Source organism: Leguminivora glycinivorella, chromosome 22 (assembly GCF_023078275.1).
Source record: "Leguminivora glycinivorella isolate SPB_JAAS2020 chromosome 22, LegGlyc_1.1, whole genome shotgun sequence".
In the NCBI taxonomy this organism is placed as follows: domain Eukaryota; kingdom Metazoa; phylum Arthropoda; class Insecta; order Lepidoptera; family Tortricidae; genus Leguminivora; species Leguminivora glycinivorella.
The window spans coordinates 13,103,124-13,123,698 of NC_062992.1; the positions used below are offsets into that span (position 1 = coordinate 13,103,124).

Sequence of the window (20,575 nt, forward strand, 5' to 3'; positions counted from 1 at the left end):
TAATAACTCGTTACTACGGGCTGCATGCACGAAAAAGATGACGTCATTGTCCCGTTCCCCAAGGCCAGCAAGCGAGAGCGCGGCACGAAAGGTGGTTTGTGTATGGACCATTTTCAGGCACACGCTAGCCGTTCCACCGGCGTAACAAGTGGCAGAGGGCAGAGGAGAGGGCCGCGAAACGCCCGCCTGTATAGTCGTGCGGCACGTACTGCTTTTCTGAGTATTACGTAATACGTAGTAATTTATTAGTACTAGTGATCTTTTTTGTTTCTGTTTTATAATATTGGTAATGGTGGATATTAGTGAAAACATACATACATATAATCACGCCTATATCCCCTGCGGGGTAGACAGAGCTTGCATTTATGTGACTACACTACAAAGTACGTATATGTATTTTATACCTACCTGCCTAAAGTCTAGGGAAGGTAAAAAATTAAATGACCATTTTATAAAAGTAAATCATAAAATTCATAAAATATTTTTGCATTTTATTTCATTGGGCCGACCGACCGGCGCGGCGACCCTAAGTGCGTTTTCACATTATCCGATCCGATATCGGATGTCGGACCGATATCCCATACATTACAGGCGCCATCTTGGATTTTTTCTATTGAAACCCTTCCGATATCGGATCGGATAAATTTAATGTGAAAACGGCCTAACGTATTAATCACACCGGCCGCAGTCATCGCGCCTAGCCTAGCATAAAAGATACACGTGAATTCAAATGTTTATAAAGTGAATTGAAATGTTATTGTGATTTTCATGTGTGTTCAATACAATTGCGGCAATATAGATAAGTAATTCTTGCATTTGAATATCTCATCGTTTAATCTATACCTCAGAATATATAATAGTACAAGTACAGAAGGCCCACTGCTTTGATGTTCACGAAATGCCGCCTTTTGAATGCCTACAAAATTCTAACAAAGAAACGAGCCGGTGCGCAGCGTCGGACGATAGGGTTGCCTATGAATTAAAACGATTTAATACTCAGATAAAATGCTATTATATTCAAGTCTTGGGTACTTTCTAGGTATATACATGTACAGTATTTATATATTATTGTTGAAATCCCAACATCACAAGCCTTATTGAACTTTTCCGTGTGACTTAAGCAATAGTAGATCTGTGTAATATTGTCCTATTTTATTCATGATGTTTATTTAACTAAGCATTATAAGCCATTCATTTTAAAAGAAGCTTTAAAAAACTCGCGACGTAAAGTAACAATAGAAAGTGGGAACGTGAGTTCCGTGAAAACGCACCGCGCGCCACTCATTATTAGGCCGCGAACTCGCGGCCGCCAGCATGTACTTTGTAGCGCGGCGATAGAATCGCGGAGTGAGCCGCCCCTGTCTATACTACTGTAATGTTTGACGTTATCACGTCAAACTACCGTCCGTAAACCGACTTTACAGACAACCAACTTTTTTTTTAAGATTATGAATTTTTAAGACTGTCTGTTGCCGGCCTTAGTATAACCACCACAGAACTGTCATATATTTGAGGTTATGTTAAGCTTTTGGTTTGGTTTGTTTGTTTAAAGTTTTTGCGCAATATTCACATTTAATTAAGTAGTTGTGCCAACGCGCCGCGTCTACGACGCGAGTGTTGGAGTTATTGACCAGTCAAAAAATATTTCAAGTTCCTTAGTTACCCGTTATACTTGAAAGGTAGGTGCATACATAGAATTATTAATCTAAGGGTGCATACATCTCATCGCTCATACGTGTTCTTATTCGATTGCGGCTCCTTTAATACGTTTGGTGCGGTACTGGGTCGAAAGACCTCATACCAAGTAAGGTTAATTGCGAGTTAACTTATTTGTCGCTACCCAAGGTTTTAACGTAGTTTGTTCTTATTTATGTTTGTTCACGTAGATGCGTCTCTCTCCAACTCTATCCGAATCAAATTCAGATTCAGATTCAATAGTTTATTCATGGTAAACACATAATTATCTACATAAGTATTTCATAAATTTTTACAATTAATATTAAAAAAAATCAAATATCTCTATTGCTATAAAAAATAGATATCATACACGAAAGAAAAAACGACAGGGCCCACTGGTGGGATGATATATATAAATAATAAATAAATAAATAAATATTATAGGACATTCTTACACAGATTGACTGAGACCCACGGTAAGCTCAAGAAGGCTTGTGTTGTGGGTACTCAGACAACGATATATATAATATATAAATACTTATATACATAGAAAACATCCATGACTCAGGAACAAATATCTGTGTTCATCACACAAATAAATGCCCATACCGGGATTCGAACCCGGGACCGCGGCGTAGCAGGCAGGATCACTACCGACTGCGCCAGACCGGTCGTCCAGATATATATTTAAATTTATAGCAATAGAGATATTTGATTTGATTCGGACAGTAGTGTGACTACTTGAAAAAAGAAAAAATCGATAAAATATTCAATAAAATAATTTGATTTGTTCCTAGTTGTATCTCTATTGCTAGTCAGTGGCATTTAGTATTTAATGCCTTGTAAATTCTATAACATGGTTGTTCTGAAGGTTTTTGTGTAATAGTCACAGTAATAACTTTGCACAAAATTGTAAGCAGCCTTCTGAGGTAATTTGCTTGCTTGGTAAATGTGAGCAGCCTCACTACGCTCCTTGCTCTTTGTTGAGCCGGCTAATGCCTTCCATCACTTTATTCTGTGTTGCTCTGTTTGGACAGGTCTATTAACCCTTAAATGCATGGTGATGTATATATGCATCATATATTTGATGGCCCGTGGCTCGATATGTAGCTATCGAAAACTAACATTTATTGCTTAATTATTATTCATTACTTATTATTATTCAATGAACCATTAAATAAATTAAATAATAGAATGATTTACTATTTATTATTTAAGTATTAAGATGAAATGACGGAAAAGTGTGAAAAAACAGGACGATGGCGATTTTTAGTATGTGATTTAGGCTGATTTTTACAGAGTTAGTAATTAGTTTATGTTTAAACATTTTATCATAAAGGTTTCACAAATAGTGTACCTTTTTAATAGTAGTAATTTTTTGTTAAATAAAACTTACGAATTACGTTATATTTATATAAATAAGATTTGGCCTATTTAACTTCTAACACTGATTTAGTATAAAAATCGATCTTAAATATTTTTTTTTATTGTTTTTCCCAGAGTCAGAAAACCATTGTCTGTCACATATATTAATATCTCTTTAAACTCCCGTCAACGTAACCTGACTTCTACATCATATACACTTAAAGGCCACCCGCTTGAGCGAGTAACCTACATGAAGGACTTGGGGGTTATTCATGACTCCAAACTTTTATTCGATAGGCACATTGATAGCATTATTAGTGGGGCACTTAAATCTCTAGGTTTTATAATGCGTAATTCCATATACTTCACTCAAGCTAAAACCGTTAAAGTCCTTTATTGTTCATACGTGAGGAGTAAATTAGAATACGCATCACAGGTTTGGAACCCTTGCTATAACACTTATGTGGACCGGATTGAGCGCGTGCAACAAAAATTTATAAAATTTTTATGCTACAAACTAAAGCATTACTATAGTTCATCCAGTTATTTAAGTATTTGTAAGAAGCACCACCACTGAGAAAAAGACGTGACATATCTGATATTTCCTTTCTCTTGAATATTACCAGTGGTGCAGCTGATTGTTCCGAGTTACTTGGTAAGCTTGCTTTTAATACCCCCTTTCGTTCTAAGAGGTACTATCCCCCTTTATCTGTCATGACTGCATCATCCAGGTGTAAACAGAATAGCTTCCTAGTTCGAGCGAGTCGTCGGCTGAATGAGTTGTCGAAGGACATTGACATTGATATTTTTAATTGTAAAGTTTCGAATGTGAGGCAATTATTGGTTAAGCGGTGTTCTTTGTGAGTGATTATTATTATAATTATTTCTTTTCCTTTTTAATTACTTAACTTTCTGTTTTGTTTTCTCTTTCTTTATATTCCACTTTTGTGAGCATGTGTGTGCGTTGGTATAAGTGCTAGCATTAGTTTAATTAATATTACTTTGTATCTATCTGTGAGATCCTGTAATTGGCTTTCTGAATCATATCTTGTTGTATACTGCTAGTTTTATAGCTGTTGGTTCTCCATAACATAAATAAATAAATAAATAAATAAAAGAAAAATTCATGCATTTAAGGGTTAAACAGTAGCTAAGGTTACACAATCCACAGACATATGTCTTTTTTGCTCTGATATTCCAGCAATTTTCTGCAGCTGCTTGTAAGAATATTTCTAATTGCCCTACTTGCCTAATATCTCTCTTCAACATGCTCCACTGGTCACGTTTTGTGCGATCTGGAGCCACTTATTCCCAGCTGTCCTTTTGATATCGCCCGCCCAGCGCATCTGCGGTCTTTTTGCCGTGTCTAATATGCATCTTACCAAGGACGATTATAATATTAAATGGTCCTTGATCTTACTAAAAAAGGGTTTAACTGATGAATTACCACAAAAGTCTTTCTGATAATTGGTTATTTCTTTTTTTTATCGTTATTAACCTTTTGGCCGCCAGAGACTTAAACGGAAAATCGTGACCACGACGCCAGCGACGGCGTTTGACGTCATGCATTTTTTCAATGAAAATATATCGAAAATCACCCTACTTTTATGTTAGCATAATTTCTTTACCCATCCTTAGTTTACCCCCGTGGCGTCAGTGGCACACAGATAGAAAAGATATTTTAATTTAAGACGGAAAACTCTCTCAAACACTGTTATTTAAAAGGAATAATATAATTCTTCATCTAATAACATGGTCTTAACCTAAAGGGATATTCCTTTTTCAAAGAAGAATCAAAATTGTTCAGTCGTAACTTTATATACATTTGGTACAAATAGGACAGATTTGAATCAAAGAAGTATTTATTTGCAACAAAATATTACACCGTTTTAGTATGAATATGCTAGTTCTTAAAAAACGTCTTTGGTTCAAGTAACCTTTATCAAAGCAAAAATAAAAACCTGTTAAAAGAAGATTCACCACAATTTAACTACAAGAATTCTGCGTTTTTAATAGGAAATCATAATTTCTTATTTTAACTTTTACGTTCTACAGTCAAGACATAAAAGTTTAAATAAAAAAAATACACGGTTTTACGTCAAGATTTAGTTCAATCTTGGCTTGATTTTAATAGTTCTTGATTTGATGCTTTGCAACTCCATTCAAAGTTCCAGAATAACTTAAAACAAAAATAAACACAGATTTATGTCAAGATTTATTAAGTTCTTGGCTTTGTGTCACAAATTCTTGATTTAATGTCTACAAGCTCCATTTGAGAATCAACAAGTTCAAATCAAAAAATATCAAGGTTTAACTTCAAGATTTAGAACAATCTTGGCTTGATTATAATAATTCTTGGTTTGATGCTTATAGACTTCATTCATAATTCGAGCAGGTTTTAAATAAAAAATCAACACGGACTTAGGTCAAGATTTATTACATTCTTGGCTTCATATCACAAATTCTTGATTTAATGCCTACAAGTTCCATTTGAGAATCAACACGTTTAGATCGAAAAATAATAAAGTTTTGCTTCAAGATTTAGTTCGCGCGCCGAGCGGCGACACCGGTTTAGTTACCAAAAAACCCGCTAGATGGCGCTGACCCCAGCCCATAGAATTCGTACATCGCGGTGTTAAGATTTTTCCCGATTTGGTTAGGCTCGCCGGTTGGAACTTGATATGTATCGAATCATAGGAATACAAATTCCGACATAATAGCCCCCTGCTTCCCTCTGGGAACTACGCGCTATTATTGAGGACTATCCTAAACGTGCTTCCGCTCCAGTTCTCTCTCTCTCTCTCTAACTGGCTGGGGAACTCGTCTTCGTTCTGAGTTATAAGCTTGTAACGTACGGGTTATTGAACATAATACACACCTCTCACGTCATTTCGGCTTTCCCTTCTCTCCCCGCGCGCACCCCCGCTACAAACATTATTTACTCAATCTAAGAAATATAAAATTTCATTTCAAGAAATTATATATTTTAAATGAAATAAGATAAATTACATCCAAGAAGTAAGTATATTTGGTTTAAGATACTTACTGTTTCACCCCAAGAAACATTAAATCTAACTTCAAACATGTAAATCTTCATCTAATACCGTCAGAACTTTTAAAATGAAAAATGTATATATTTGGTGTAAGTAACTAATTGTTTCACCACAAGAAACATTAACTTTTACTTTAATTATGCATAACTCTTAACCGAAAACCGTCATAACTCTTAATACAACAATTTTATTACTTAGAACCAAGAAATATTATACTTGTTTTTAAGAACTTGCTGATTTGCTTCTGAGTAATAATTATCACTGAACAAAACGTTTACGCTCTTGGAATAAATGATTAAGTTTTTAAAAAAAGATTGTTTTGCTAATCATGTTAAGATATAAAATGGTTAGTGCAAGTAATAAACATTGAGACATTTTATGTTTTATATCAAGTAATTATGAAAATGAAAATGAAATATTTATTTTTCAAGTAGGCATATTACAATGCGCATATGAACGTCAAATAAAGCTACGCCGGCTCTAACCCTACGCCTCAGCCTCGAGAAGATTTCAGTCCCCCCTCAGTTGGGAGGGGGGTATCCACTATGGGACCGGCAAGAAACTCGGCGGGCAACTTCTTTTCAAAACATTACATCTTATAATTAACATGCATTAAATAACAACATACAATTTAACATGCAAAAGTATTCATCAAAGAATATGAACAGACTAGGTACTCTATGGAAATCAATTTCAATAAATTATATTATTGCTTAATAATACGTCGTTCTTCTTCAGAGAAAACATATCAAATTGTCATAGAAGAAAAAGATAATATGAATCTCAATATCATTAAATATGTAATTTACCTACACAACATAAAATATAAAATATTTGATGTGCTTTCTTATCTGAACTGTGTCCTCTATACATAATACAATTATTTTAATTGCTATTCGTTTTTTGTAGTGTCTGGTTCGGGCCATGCATGTTTGTCTGTCAAATAGTCCTCGACTCTGTAATAAGCCTTTAACATCAATGATTTTTTTAAGTAGTTCTTAAGAGCTGGGAGGGGTAATCTCAAAGCAGTGTCAGGTAACTTATTATAAAAATGAATGCATTGCCCAACAAATGACTTCTGTACTTTACGGACACGAAACTTCTTTATGGCAAGCTTATTTTTGTTTCTAGTGTTATAATTATGGATATCAGAATTCTTAGTGAAACAGTCTAAATTCTTAACAACATAAATTATACTATCATAAATGTATTGGGAAGCTACAGTTAAGATATTAATTTCTTTGAAGAGTTCTCTTACTGATTCACGTGTTCCTAAGTTGTAAATAGAACGAATGGCTCTCTTTTGTAATACAAAGATAGTCTGTATGTCAGCTGCTTTGCCCCAAACCAGAATACCGTATGACATTACACTGTGAAAATAACTATGATACACTAGGCGAGCTGTCTCAACATTAGTCAGTTGCCTGATTCTCCTAACGGCGTATGCGGCTGAACTTAATTTGCTTGCTAGTTTCTTTATATGAGGACTCCATTGTAGATTTTTGTCCAATGTTAAACCAAGAAACAGTGTTGTATCTACCATCTCTAAGCATTCATCATTCAAAAGTATTTTTGTATCGATTGGTTTAACATTCGGCAATTAAAATCTTCCTGATATGGGAAACTGGATATCTCTTGGTTCAAATAGGTTTCTTTGCTTGAAGAGATATTTTCTATCTGTGCACGGTTTTCCGTTGACGTCATTTGCCGTCTTTGGCGTTCAAATCAAAAGGTTAAAGAGCTTTATCAATTATGTCGGTCAAATTGGTTTCCATGGCTGTTGTTATGACACTTTAAAATTATTCAATTACCTACTACTTGCAGTACTTGCATTGCCGGTTCTCACTGTGACCAGCTTGCAGGAGCTCAACTATGTCACTAGCAACTGCAATGGAGGCAGAGGCAGTTTGTCTGAAGACAGAGCCTGGAGAGGCGTGTGTGAAGACGGAGCCCGGAGAGGTGTGTGTGAAGACGGAGCCCGGAGAGGCGTGTGTGAAGACGGAGCCCGGAGAGGTGTGTGTGAAGACGGAGCCCGGAGAGGCGTGTGCGGAGGAGGAGCGGGAGCGCGAGGACAGCGCGCGGGGAGTGAGCGCGGCGGCCGCGCGGGCCGGGCTGTACACCGGGCACGAGGTCAAGGACGAGCTCGTGCTGGGCCCCGAGGAGTGGCACCGCCCGCAAGTGCTCCCACTACCAGGTCAGTTTACTATCTGAAGTAACTTATCATGTCGTTCTATTTTATTTCATTGAATGTTATAAATACATTTGCCGCGAGGCCTACATAAATAATATGTCTTGAATATTAATAAAAAATAATTTTTAAGAAAAAAAAAACCGCCTTCTTTTGGGTTTCTGGTAATAAATACTTTCATATGTTGGATTATGTTATCAATTCGTCTGTATATTTTTTAATGTTATTCGATATCTCCGTCATTTCTGAACCAATTTTGAAATCTGGATGATTCTGAAGTACTTACAGATGAGAATGATTATCAGAACGGAACTCTAACCAGGGGCGGCTCACTCTTCATCAGTAGTTCCACTGCACCAAATGTCACTGTTCTGGACGTAAGTGCATGATGTTCTTATAAAAATACCAAAGTCACTATAGGTGTGCCGTTCAGATTTGAGGAGTTCCGTTCTGACCATCATCAGCAGTTCCACTGCACCAAATGTCACTGTTCTGGACGTAAGTGCATGCTGTTCTTATAAAAATACCAAAGTCACTATAAGTGTGCCGTTCAGATTTGAGGAGTTCCATTCTGACCATCATCAGGATTTCCACTGCACCAAACGTCACTGTTCCGTACGTAAATGCATGCTGTTCCTTTAAAAACCCAAAAATCACCATATGTATGCCTTTCAGATTTGAGGAGTTCCCTCGATTTCTCCAGGATCCCATCATCAGAACTGGGTTCTGAGAAAAATGGGACCAATCTGTATGCATATACATTCAATCAAAAAAAAAACTAAATCGGTCCAGTAACGACGGAGATATCGAGGAACAAATATTAAAAAAAAAAATACAGACGAATTGAAAACCCCTTCCTTTGAGATTTGGAAGGCGGTTAAAAAGTGATAGCCTCATCACTGGACATCTCAACAACTTCCTTTTTGCTTTTGTGCGTGTGTGAACCATTTTTGCAATGTATGTGGATGAGCGCCCTTTCGATGGAGTGATTTAATCCGTTTCAATAATTTTGTTAATTTTGCAGTGTGTTCCGACGGCGGCCGCGCCCGGGAACAGCTCGCGATGACCTGTTCCGTGGTGCTCGAGCGCCTCCGCGGCGACGCGACTGCTCACAGTAGAGACAAACCATATGTCTGCGAACACTGTGACAAACATTTTATAAATACATCCGCTTTAAAGAAACACATGCAGTGTACACACTTATCATTAGGACTCAAGAAATTTGCTTGTGATGTTTGTAGTTCTATGTTTGAAACCAATTTACTTCTAGTAGAGCACGAGAAAAGCGAACACGGTGTTACGAATTTCATCTGCGCTGAATGTGAGTACAGAACGTGCTCTAAGAAAGATTTAGAGCTCATCTAAAGAGCCATTACAAGAACGAACGGAATGGAATGACTCACCAAATAATTAAAGAGAAGCCGTACGCTTGCAATCAGTACGACTACAAGTCTCTTTACAGTTCCGAATTACGAGAACACCAAAGGACACATACTGAGAAGCTTTTCATGTGTAGCTCCTGTGATTACAAATGCAGTGCAAAATCACGCTTAAATAGACATCAGATGGTACACACTGGATATAAACCCTACAAATGTAGTCAATGCAACTACAAGAGCGCAGATAGTTCAGCCTTACGAAGTCATGAAAGAACACATACTGATGATAAGCCATTTGAGTGTAACCACTGCGGTTACAAATGCAAGGATAAATCACGTTTACGACAACACCAGAAGGTACACACTGGAGAAAAGCCTGAAAAAAAAAGCAAATGTAGTCATTGCGACTACAAGTGCAGTAATATTTCAGAATTGCGAAGGCATGAAGTCGTTCACACTCGCGAGAAGCGGTTTCATTGTGACCAGTGTGATTACAAATGCAGTCTGAAGAAATACATACGATCACACATGATACTTCACACTGAAGCGAAGCCATTTAAATGTAGCCATTGTGACTACAGAAGCAAGCATAAAAGCTACTTACTCGTTCACCAAAGAATCCACACTAAAGAGCCACACACACGCACGTCACACACACAGCCGCAGCGGTTCACTTGTAGTCATTGCGACTACAAGTGCAGATGTAGTTCAACCTTGCGAGTGCACGAAAAGATGCATAGTGGCGAGAAGCCTATCGAGTGTAACCATTGTGATTACAAATGCTATGCGAGATCATATTTAAAAAGACATCAGAGAATACACACTGAGGAGAAACCATTTAAATGTAGTAATTGCGACTACAGGTGCAGGCGGAAAGCACACTTACAACTTCACCAAAAAATACACAACAAAGAGAATCCGTACACTTGTAGTCATTGCGACTACAAATGCAGTCTAAGTTCAAGGTTGCGAGACCATATGAAGATACATACTGATGAGAAGCCATTTGAGTGTAACCACTGTGACTACAAATGCCGTCGGAAAGCACACTTAATAAAACACCTGATGACGCATACTAAGGCGAAGCCATTTAAATGTAGCAATTGCGAGTACAGATGTGGGCTGAAATATAACTTGCAACTTCACCAAAGGGTACACACTAAAGAGAAGCCATACAGCTGTAGTCATTGCGACTACAAGTGCAGTCATAGTTCAGATTTACGAGGGCATGTGAGGACACATACTGGTGAGAAGCCATTTGAGTGTAACCACTGTGGCTACAAATGCAGTCGGAAATCAGTGCTAATAAAACACCTGGTAACGCATACTGAGGCAAAGCCATTTAAATGTAGCTATTGCGACTATAGGTGCAAGCATAAAGATTACTTACGAGTTCACGAAAGAATGCACACTAAAGAGCCACACACACGCACGTCACACACACAGCCGCAGCGGTTCACTTGTAGTCATTGCGACTACAAGTGCAGATGTAGTTCAACCTTGCGAGTGCACGAAAAGATGCATAGTGGCGAGAAGCCTATCGAGTGTAACCATTGTGATTACAAATGCTATGCGAGATCATATTTAAAAAGACATCAGAGAATACACACTGAGGAGAAACCATTTAAATGTAGTAATTGCGACTACAGGTGCAGGCGGAAAGCACACTTACAACTTCACCAAAAAATACACAACAAAGAGAATCCGTACACTTGTAGTCATTGCGACTACAAATGCAGTCTAAGTTCAAGGTTGCGAGACCATATGAAGATACATACTGATGAGAAGCCATTTGAGTGTAACCACTGTGACTACAAATGCTGTCGGAAAGCACACCTAATACAACACCTGATAACGCATACTAAGGCGAAGCCATTTAAATGTAGCAATTGCGAGTACAGATGTGGGCTGAAATATAACTTGCAACTTCACCAAAGGGTACACACTAAAGAGAAGCCATACAGCTGTAGTCATTGCGACTACAAGTGCAGTCATAGTTCAGATTTACGAGGGCATGTGAGGACACATACTGGTGAGAAGCCATTTGAGTGTAACCACTGTGGCTACAAATGCAGTCGGAAATCAGTGCTAATAAAACACCTGGTAACGCATACTGAGGCAAAGCCATTTAAATGTAGCTATTGCGACTATAGGTGCAAGCAGAAAGGTTACTTACGAGTTCACGTAAGAATGCACACTAAAGAGAAGCCTTATACTTGTAGTCATTGTGATTACAAATGCAGTGACAGCTCAAGCATATCACGTCACCGGAAGAGGTGTAAAGTCAGAAAGGCGAAGCCTAACCAGTAGCGAGAGCGAGTACTAGTGCGGCCTGGAGCCTGCGGAGGCGCCGGGCGCTCGCGGAAGAGAAGCTTCGTCAAACAAGTTCTCCTCTGAGGCTTCCTGCGCTTAGACTTAGATCTAAATTTGATAATTCAATGAGTAGTGGGCAACGTATCAAGTTAGGCCACCGCTGAAATTAGCGCTATACCTTGCCGCTTGCTTGAGCTAGTACGCCTAGTGCTCGGGAATCCTGTCCAAATGTATTTTTTGTTATATTTTCAAATTATATACAAATTGCTTTGATTATATGCTAAACATTGGTAGTAATTTTTTTTTCTCCTGAAACGGTCCTCAACTCCTCACAGTAAAGTTATCGCCTGTCAAAAACGCGAACAGTCGACCTGTCATATCTCACTCATACAAGCATGGTACGCGTTCACCTACACGAGCTTAGAATGTGTGTCAGGAACGCGCCTCTTTCATATATTTGATCGCCAGTGTCCGAGGGGTGGCCTCACTCTGCTGCCGTTATCGTTCATCGATGAAATAAATATTGATGAGGCTGGCGGTAGTTACTGTAATTAATATAATATATCCTGACTAGCAAAACCTTATTATTTGGCTAGAAAGTCCTTTCTACTTCAGAATTAGTACGTATTTTGTGCGGGTCAAACGCCCACCGTTCTCACCGCGCCAAGTTGCGCGCTGCAGTAAGTATATCTACAAATGTTCTGGAAGGCTAAGCGTATGTACACGTATACAGTCATAGAATAAGAAGATCATCCCATACATTAAAATGCGACCGCCTAAGAACACGCATACACTACACCACACGTAGATGGCGCCACAAAAAAAATGCCTTGTTGCCATCGATTATTTGTACATTGGCGTTAAGTGTCACTTTCGAGCCATAAATCTATGTCAAAAGTGATACTTAATGCCATCTACAAGTATAATCGAAATTTACAAGACATTTTTTTGTGGCGCCATCTATGTGTGGTGTAGTGTATGCGCGTTCTTAAGCGGTCGCATTTAAATGTATGGGATGGTATGATCTTCTCTTATTTAATCTATGGTACAGTCAACCAATTGGAACCCCTGGGCATACATTTTCTACAACCATGTCAGAATGTTGTCATTTCAGTATGAGATTTCTTACAATCTGGTTTATAGCGTCACTTTGACATAGTTCTACAGTGGCCTAGGGTTCCAATTGGTTGACTGTACACACTTGCGGTAAGTCAGTAACTTACTGCACAGTAAGTCAGTAAAAGCAATTAATAGCGCATACAACTGTAGTGATTTATTTTTAACCGCCTCCCCAAATCTCAAGGAAGGGGGTTCTCAATCCGTCTGTGAGCGCTCGTTGCAGTGCAACCAAAGGCTGAGCGCACACGGAGGCGACAGTTGCACGGCGACATTTTTTGTCTCTGTCTTGGACGCATGTAGTAACGACAGAGACAAAAAATGTCGCCGTGCAACTGTCGCCTCCGTGTGCGCCCAGGGAAAGAGTATTATTACGCTCCGCGCACACGGATGCAACAGTTGCACGGCGACATTTTTTGTCTCTGTCGTGCGTCTAAGGAGTGACGACAGAGACAAAAAATGTCTCCGTGCAACTGTTGCATCCGTGTGCGCGGGCTCTTAGGCCGGCAACAGACAGTCTTAATTTTCATAATCTTAAGACCCCTTACTCCTTAGAGCGCTCATCAATTTCACGAAACGGCCATCGATAGATGGCGTTGGCGCTCGGTACGCAAGCACCGGCAACTCAACGCGCGTTTCAACGCAGACACGAATAATCTTGATAGTTTTGAATTAAATTGCTAATAACATAATTTTCAATTTTATATGGGGACTCTTTATTTAATTTCATATTCATGGTATGGTAGTAGTAAATAAGGTATATGAATGTAGTAAAAGTATAGTATTAGTCTACATGTACATATATAAATTCAGGTTTCCTAATTGATTGATTCAACAACCAACACCGCTGAGCCGAAACTACGAAAGCTAGAAAGTCGAAATTTGTATAGATTGCATTAACAAAATTTCGAAGAGATAAGAATCGATTATGAAAATTTACACCCCTAGTAGAGGGAAAAAGGGGGTGAAAGTTTGTAGCGGGATCAATTTGTTTTTTTTTATTAGGAAAATTTTAGTTAGGAACTTGAAATTAGAGAATAGTTTAATAGTGATTTCTGTTTTTTAGGGTTCCGTAGTCAACTAGGAACTCTTATAGTTTCGCCATGTCTGTCTGTCCATCCGTCCGTCCGTCCGTCCGTCCGTCCGCGGATAATCTCAGTACCCGTAAGCACTAGAAAGCTGAAATTTAGTAACAATATGTATATCAATCACGTCAACAAAGTGCAAAAATGAAAAATGGAAAAAAATGTTTTATTAGTGTAAAGTGGGGGCTGATTTTTTTTTTCATTCCAACCCCAACGTGTGATATATTTTTAGATAGGTATTTAAAAATGAATAAGGGTTTACTAAGATCGTTTTTTGATAATATTAATATTTTCGGAAATTATCACAGTTATAGTGACTTTCATATTTTTATAAGAACAGCATGCACTTACGTCCAGAACAGTGACATTTGGTGGTGTCCTGCCGTTTCGCCGAAAAACGTTTCGTCAAATTTCATTATTTAGTTATGTTTGTTAAGCATAATTATTGAGTTTTCAAGTCAAAGTTTGTCAAGCTTCGATTTCTTATAATCGGATTCATGAGGAATTGAGAAACTCCTCAAACCTTAGCGTTATACGTATATTGATTTGTGTTGCCATCAAATAATTAAAGCATTAAAAAAATACCTACACATTTCTACATAATCCAACATTCGCAAGTAGCTTTCACCACAACCCGAAAGGCGGCGGTTTTTTTTTTCTTAAAAAATATTAAACGTTTTTTTATGGGATAGGAGGCAAACGAGCAGATAGGCTGCCTGATGGTAAGCGATCACTGCCGCCCATGGACACCAGAAGCACCAGGTGCGTTGCCGGCCTTTAAGATGGATGTACGCTCTTTTCTTGAAGGTTTGATGGTCGCATTGGTCCGGAAATACCGCTGGCGACAATTCATTCCACAGTTTAACTGTGCATGACGTGACCAAATTTGCAAAACGTTGCATCTTAGAAACATTTTAAAGGGTGAAAATCAAAATATGTACACCGTGTCCAATAAGTTTGAATACAGCACAAATAGCCAATAAAACAAAATGAACAAATAGTTACTACATTATTATTATATTTTATGAATGGCACTCTTATTTACTACATTCACAACAAATGTTTTGGAATAACTCCAGCATTAACTTGTTTACCAGCCTCAAACGCTTCTCAAACGGATCACACGCGGCACGCACCGTTTTCTTCACATTTCATCCCAAATACTCTCAATAATCTTTTTGAAATGATCTAGGTTTATGATTTTATAAAAATTTAGTCTTCAAAGCATGTATGACCATACAAAGTAGTCTAATACGCCTAAACCTGGAGGCCTGGGTGGCCACTCATGTTTCGGATAAAAAACTGCCAAATTAGTCTGAAACTACGCTAGAATACCATTTGCCGAATGTGCTGGAGGTGCGTCTTGTTGGGACACATGATACTCATTCCCAAGCATCCTTTTTAACTTTAAGGCATTTTTTTCTCCAAAACCTTGGTTTTAAAGAAAAAAACGTTGATTTTAACGCTTTTATCTGTAAGTACTGAAGGTAGTTTACCTCGCTTACATACTGCATCCCACACCTGGGCCGATGGTGAGCTCTGGAACCTAGGCACATTTTTCTAGTTGCCCGGAACGTTATCTATCCTCGGTACCCATAATAGTTTATTTTGGACACGTGGCGTCTGTTTTATCACATACAGATTCTGTTTATAAAAAATAACTCGTCACCTGCGTGCCGAGCAAGTATTTTGTTGGCACTTTACCTCTTTGTTTTTCTTAGACACTTCGGAAATTTCATGAACTTTGTGCTTGTATTTTATTAAAAGGAATATACTCTTCAGTTTAAATAAGAATTTGATGGCCTGTGATCCCTATATCTTTAGAACTGAGGTAAAATGTGAGTATTCGGACTTATTGGACACGGTGTACATGTTCGTTCTAAAAGTAGCTGATCAAGCATCGTCGGTTTGGAAAGCCTGCGGTAAAATTTTTGCTCATTACTATACATATTCGATTTAAAGGGTTTTGAGATTTAGGAAATAAAACAACGCTTCATTAGATTTAATTTAATAGCATTATGTAATTATAATCTCAATGTAAGTGCAAGCAGTCTTATTTACAATAAACTTAAAAGCGGAAACAAATATATGCAGAAAGAAAAAAAAAGAAGCTGTCAATACTGAATCCCCTAGGGTGGCTATGTATGAATAGCACAGAAAAGTATTAAAATAAAATAAAAACCGGCCAAAAGCGTGTCGGGCCACGCTCAGTGTAGGGTTCCGTAGTTTTCCGTATTTTTCTCAAAAACTAACCTATAAAGTTCAAAACAAATTTTCAAAGAAAGTCTTTGTAAAGTTCTACTTTTGTGATTTTTTTCATATTTTTAAACATATGGTTCAAAAGTTATAGCGATTATTTCCGAAAATATGAAAATTATCAAAAATCGATCTTAGTAAAACCTAATTCATTTTTAAATACCTATCTAACAATATATCACACGTTGGGGTTGAAATGAAAAAAAATATCTGCCCCCTCTTTACATGTAGGGGTACCCTAATAAAACATTTATTATTATTAACGACCTTCCACATATTTATAATGAGCCCAAACATGATGGGGTTATGATGAGGAGAATAGCAGTTCTGTTGACCACCTCCTGACTCCATCATGAGAACTTGGACCTCGTCTAGTTCGATGGTGCTCGTCAGCCCAAATCTAATGAGCCCGAACATGATGGGATTATGATGAGGAGAATAGCAGTTCTGTTGGCCACCTCCTGACTCCATCATGAGACCCTGGACCTAATCTAGTTCGATGGTGCTCGTCAGCCCAAATCTAATGAGCCCAAACATGATGGGGTTATGATGAGGAGAATAGCAGTTCTGTTGACCACCTCCTGACTCCATCATGAGACCTTGGACCTCATCTAGTTCGATGGTGCTCGTCAGCCCAAATCTAATGAGCCCGAACATGATGGGGTTATGATGAGGAGAATAGCAGTTCTGTTGGCCACCTCCTGACCCCGTCATAAGACCTTGGACCTCATCTAGTTCGGTGGTGCTCGTCAGCCCAAATCTAATGAGCCCAAACATGATGGGGTTATGATGAGGAGAATAGCAGTTCTGTTGACCACCTCCTGACTCCATCATGAGACCCTGGACCTCATCTAGTTCGATGGTGCTCGTCAGCCCAAATCTAATGAGCCCGAACATGATGGGGTTATGATGAGGAGAATAGCAGTTCTGTTGGCCACCTCCTGACCCCGTCATAAGACCTTGGACCTCATCTAGTTCGGTGGTGCTCGTCAGCCCAAATCTAATGAGCCCAAACATGATGGGGTTATGATGAGGAGAATAGCAGTTCTGTTGACCACCTCCTGACTCCATCATGAGACCCTGGACCTCATCTAGTTCGATGGTGCTTGTCAGCCCAAATCTAATGAGCCCGAACATGATGGGGTTATGATGAGGAGAATAGCAGTTCTGTTGGCCACCTCCTGACCCCGTCATGAGACCTTGGACCTCATCTAGTTCGATGGTGCCCGTCAGCCCAAATCTAATGAGCCCAAACATGATGGGGTTATGATGAGGAGAATAGCAGTTCTGTTGACCACCTCCTGACTCCATCATGAGACCTTGGACCTCATCTAGATCGATGGTGCTCATCAGCCCAATTCTAATGAGCCCAAACATGGTGGAGTTATGATAAGTAGAATAGCAGTTCTGTTGAACATCGCCTGCCTGACTCCATAATCATGAGAACCAGAACCTCATCCTGGTCCCAAAATATAATAATAATTCAAACTCTCAACAAACTTCTATATAATATAAAGCTACAACCCGACTGACATTTTTCAAAAAATGGGCAGAAGGAGTTTTTGCGGGTGGCAGTGTTTGGTGTGGTCGTATAGAGTTTGGTCCTGCGACCCCGGATAGATCAGATCGTCGGTCTACCGGTTCCGGGTAAAAAAATGTCGGACGGCCTGGTCAAACGGCTGGAGTTAGCCAGGGAGTGTTCGACCAAATGTCATAGAGGACCCTGGGCAGTTTTTGACGCCGCCATTTTTTTTTTCAAAATGGCCGACTTTTTTTTTGACCATTTTTCAAGTTTGTCGTAGAGAGCTCAAATTTTGGTCATAGAATCTCCAAGTGGCCTCGATTCGAATGAAATAAAAAAAAATTGAAAAGTGCTACAAATGTGGGAAAACTGGCCACTTTTATTTTGTATGGCAACTTTTAAACCGTAAGAGATAGCCGTGGGGTGCTCGACCAAATGTCATACAGGTATCCGAGTAGAAAAAAGTTGCATTAAAAAAAAATCAAAATGGCCGACTTTTTTTTTTTGAAAATTTTCAAAATGGTCCTAGCGCGCTGAGATTTGGCACACGGATGGACGGTCGCGCTAAGATTAGTATTCAAAAAGAAAATTTTGAAAAATTCAAAATGGCGGCCTTTGAGGGCCAATTGAAATTTGAATGGAGGTTTTTCTTTTAATTACCATAGCTCCGTAACGGTACAAAGAAGTGAAAAGTGCTCAAACAAATGTTATACAGCCACCCGAGGTCCATCGAATGGCATTAAAAAAAAATCAAAATGGCTGACTTTTTTTTTTGAAAAATTTCAAAATGGTCCGAGCGCGCTGAAATTTTGCACACGGGTAGACAGCCACCTCAAGATTAGTACACAAAAAGAAAATTTTGAAAAATTCAAAATGGCGCCCTTTGAAGGCCAATTGAAATTTGTATGGAGGTCCTTTTTTTTAAATCCCCATAGCTCCGTAACGGTAGGGAAAAGGTTAATAGTGCTTGAACTAATGTTGTACAGTTATCTGAGGTCCATCGAATGGCATTTACAAAATTTCAAAATGGCCGACTTTGAAAATTTTTTTTTTTATTTTCGGTCCGAGCGCGTTCAAATTTGGCACGTGGTAAGAACGGGGGCCAAAAAAAGAAATGAGAAAAAAAAAATTTGGAAAAGTCAAAAACGGTGGCGAGAGGGGACAAAGTCAAATTTCCCTACCAGTTTGTATGGAGGTTTTTTTTTAAATCCCCATAGCTCCGTAACGGTAGGAAAAAGGTTAATAGTGCTTAAACTAATGTTGTACAGTTATCTGAGGTCCATCGAATGGCATTTACAAAATTTCAAAATGGCCGACTTTGAAATTTTTTTTTTTATTTTCGGTCCGAGCGCGTTCAAATTTGGCACGTGGTAAGAGCGGGGGCCAAAAACAGAAATGAAAAAAAAAATTTTTGGAAAAGTCAAAAACGGCGGCGAGAGGGGACAAAGTCAAATTTCCCTACCAGCCCGACGGTCATTGCTCCGGTCCAAGTTCCGAGCTGCGTACAGACAGTGCTCCCAAGCAAGAAAATATAAGTAAAAGTGTCTAAAAAGCGACGCGGTGGGCCGGAGGCCGCAGGCCGGAGGTCCAACTTCCCTACAAATCCTGCAATCCCCACAGTAACTACGTGGAGGGCCGAAGGCCCGGAGCGTGTCTGACAGGCTCCCAAGTACGCGAAGGCCGCAGGCCGAGCTGCGGGCAGAGTGCTCCCAAGCACGCGAAGGCCGCAGACCGAGCTGCGTGCAGACTGTGCTCCCAAGAAAACAATAACAAAAAGTATCTAAATAAGCGAAGCGGCGGGCCAAAGGCCCGACGCGGAGCTTCGAAACCCAGCGAAGGCCGAAGGCCGAGCTCCGCGTAGGGCCGAAGGCCCGGAGCGTCCCTGATCGGCTCGCCGGCGGACCGGGAAGTTGGAGTTTAAACACGACCCAATAGTAAAAGTGTCTTAGAGTCTCAAGACACTTTTAATATTGGGTCGTGTTTAAGCTCCAACTTACCTACAAATCTCACAGTAACTACGCGGAGCGTGCCTGAGAGGCTTCCAAGCACGCGAAGGCCGCAGGCCGAGCTGCGGGCAGAGTGCTCCCAAGCACGCGAAGGCCGCAGGCCGAGCTGCGTACAGACTGTGCTCCCAAGCAGAACAATAATTAAAAGTATTAAGCGTAGCGGCGGGCCGAAGGCCCGACGCGGAGCTTCGAAACCCAGCGAAGGCCGAAGGCCGAGCTCCGCGTAGGGCCGAAGGCCCGGAGCGTCCCTGATCGGCTCGCCGGCGGACCGGGAAGTTGGAGCTTAAACACGACCCAATAGTAAAAGTGTCATAGAGCGAAACGACGGGCCGGAGGCCGCAGGCCGCAGGCCCGTCGTGAGCTTCTCAAGACACTTTTACTATTGGGTCGTGTTTAAGCTCCAACTTCCCTACAACCCCCACAGTAACTACGCGGAGGGCCGAAGGCCCGGAGCGTGTCTGAGAGACTCCCAAGCACGCGAAGGCCGCAGGCCGAGCTGCGGGCAGAGTGCTCCCAAGTACGCGAAGGCCGCAGGCCGAGCTGCGTACAGACTGTGCTCCCAAGCAGAAGAATAATTAAAAGTATCTTAACAAGCGAAGCGGCGGGCCGAAGGCC

General features: G+C 39.8%; 2 protein-coding genes across 3 annotated transcripts in view; both read left to right on the plus strand.

Annotated features, from left to right (window-relative positions):
- Nucleotides 1-1,532: 1,532 nt before the first annotated feature.
- Nucleotides 1,533-20,575, plus strand: part of LOC125237695 (zinc finger protein 260-like) — a 28,847-nt gene continuing 9,804 nt past the window's right edge. Inside the window, exons 1-3 of one of the 2 annotated variants that reach the window (XM_048144847.1) lie at nucleotides 1,533-1,679; nucleotides 7,920-8,289; nucleotides 9,308-12,260. In XM_048144847.1, the coding sequence (XP_048000804.1) occupies nucleotides 7,968-8,289; nucleotides 9,308-9,648 (663 nt within the window). In that variant the 5' untranslated portion in view covers nucleotides 1,533-1,679; nucleotides 7,920-7,967 and the 3' untranslated portion in view covers nucleotides 9,649-12,260. Of the gene's footprint in view, nucleotides 1,680-7,919; nucleotides 8,290-9,307; nucleotides 12,261-20,575 lie in introns of those variants that run through there. The other variant, XM_048144845.1, reaches the window with a different exon arrangement.
- Nucleotides 9,792-12,260, plus strand: LOC125237696 (zinc finger protein 624-like). Its single transcript, XM_048144848.1, has 2 exons — nucleotides 9,792-11,029; nucleotides 11,816-12,260. Exons 1-2 carry the CDS (start codon nucleotides 9,792-9,794, stop codon nucleotides 11,970-11,972), a joined length of 1,395 nt encoding a protein of 464 aa, XP_048000805.1. The 3' UTR covers nucleotides 11,973-12,260.

Excerpts from the sequence above, each read along its gene's own strand:
- LOC125237696 (XM_048144848.1), top strand. The coding sequence starts at position 9,792 with ATGTGTAGCTCCTGTGATTACAAATGCAGTGCAAAATCACGCTTAAAT. Across the intron at positions 11,030-11,815 it reads TGTAGCTATTGCGACTATAG|GTGCAAGCAGAAAGGTTACT; the intron begins GTGCAAGCATAA and ends TTGCGACTATAG.